General features: G+C 57.3%; 1 protein-coding gene across 1 annotated transcript in view; it reads right to left on the bottom strand.

The window, feature by feature from the left end:
* Window positions 1-1,646, bottom strand: part of LOC121275034 (alpha-2-macroglobulin-like) — a gene marked incomplete at its 5' end in the record, with an annotated part of 65,126 nt that extends 63,480 nt beyond the window's left edge. Inside the window, one exon of the mRNA XM_041182423.1 lies at window positions 1,550-1,646. Within this exon, the coding sequence (XP_041038357.1) occupies window positions 1,550-1,646 (97 nt within the window). The remainder of the gene's footprint in view (window positions 1-1,549) is intronic.
* Window positions 1,647-1,903: the final 257 nt, after the last annotated feature.

The following is a 1,903-nucleotide window of genomic DNA, read 5'->3' as shown; positions in this document are numbered from 1 at the left end:
GTGGCACTCCCTCAGTACTGACACTCCGACAGTGCGGCTCTCCCTCAGTACTGACCCTCTGACAGTGCAGCACTCCCTCAGTACTGACCCTCTGACAGTGCGGCACTCCCTCAGTACTGACACTCCGACAGTGCGGCTCTCCCTCAGTACTGACCCTCTGACAGTGCAGCACTCCCACAGTACTGACCCTCTGACAGTGCGGTGCTCCCTCAGTACTGACCCTCCGACAGTGCAGCACTCCCTCAGTACTGACCCTCTGACAGTGCGGCTCTCCCTCAGTACTGACCCTCTGACAGTGCAGCACTCCCTCAGTACTGACCCTCCGACAGTGAAGCTCTCCCTCAGCACTGACCCTCCAACAGTGCAGCACTCCCTCAGTACTGACCCGCTGACAGTGCAGCACTCCTCAGTTCTGACCCTCTGACAGTGCAGCACTCCCTCAGTACTGACCCTCCGACAGTGCAGCACTCCCTCAGTACTGACCCTCCGACAGTGCGGCACTCCCTCAGTACTGACCCTCTGACAGTGCAGCACTCCCTCAGTACTGACCCTCCGACAGTGCAGCACTCCCTCAGTACTGACCCTCTGAAAGTGTGGCACTCCCTCAGTATTGACCCTCTGACAGTGCAGCTCTCCCTCAGCACTGACCCTCCGACAATGCGGCACTCCCTCAGTACTGACACTCCGACAGTGCGGCTCTCCCTCAGTACTGACCCTCTGACAGTGCAGCACTCCCTCAGTACTGACCCTCTGACAGTGCGGTGCTCCCTCAGTACTGACCCTCCGACAGTGCAGCACTCCCTCAGTACTGACCCTCGGACAGTGCGGCACTCCCTCAGTACTGACCCTCTGACAGTGCAGCACTCCCTCAGTACTGACCCTCTGACAGTGCAGCACTCCCTCAGTTCTGACCCTCTGACAGTGCAGTGCTCCCTCAGTACTGACCCTCTGACAGTGCAGCACTCCCTCAGTACTGACCCTCTGACAGTGCAGTGCTCCCTCAGTACTGACCCTCCGACAGTGCGGCTCTCCCTCAGTACTGACCCTCCGACAGTCCGGCTCTCCCTCAGTACTGACCCTCTGACAGTGCAGTGCTCCCTCAGTACTGACCCTACAACAGTGCGGCTCTCCCTCAGTACTGACCCTCCGACAGTGCAGTACTCCCTCAGTACTGACCCTCTGACAGTGCAGTACTCCCTCAGTACTGACCCTCTGACAGTATGGCTCTCCCTCAGCACTGACCCTCTGACAGTGCAGCTCTCCCTCAGCACTGACCCTCCGACAGTGCAGCACTCCCTCAGTACTGACCCTCCGACAGTGCAGCTCTCCCTCAGTACTGACCCTCTGACAGTGCGGCACTCCCTCTGACACACTCACCCTCGCATCTACTTCCAGCCGACCCCACCTCCGGATGTATCCCCTCAGCCCTCGTCTAGTTGAAGTCACGCACACACCCTCCAGAGTGCCACATCTGCTCGAAACTGCAGCCCCTTCCCAAAACTCGGATCGAGGCTCAGACCACGTGGGACGGCAGTGTGTGAGGTCTTACCTGGCCAAAGAACCACTGACAGGCGTGGGGAGAGGCGTCGTACTGTAAACAAACCGAACCGTTCACAAAACCCTTCAACGGTTTCCCGAAGGTGTAGCTGGAAAACATTCCAAACAGGAATCAGATGGAGAGCAAATCCCCATCTGCAATGTCCCCATCAAACAATCCCAGGACAGGTACAGCACAGGGTTAGATACAGAGTAAATCTCCCTCTACACCGTCCCCATCAAACATTCTCAGGACAGGTACAGCACGGGGTTAGATACAGAGTAAATCTCCCTCTACACTGTCCCCATCAAACATTCCCAGGACAGGTACAGCACGGGGTTATATACAGAGTAAATGTAACTCTAC

Source organism: Carcharodon carcharias, assembly GCF_017639515.1.
Source record: "Carcharodon carcharias isolate sCarCar2 chromosome 40 unlocalized genomic scaffold, sCarCar2.pri SUPER_40_unloc_3, whole genome shotgun sequence".
Taxonomy (NCBI): Eukaryota; Metazoa; Chordata; class Chondrichthyes; order Lamniformes; family Lamnidae; genus Carcharodon; species Carcharodon carcharias.
The sequence above is the reverse complement of the archived record's forward strand: the minus strand, read 5'-3'. Positions and strand labels throughout refer to the sequence as shown.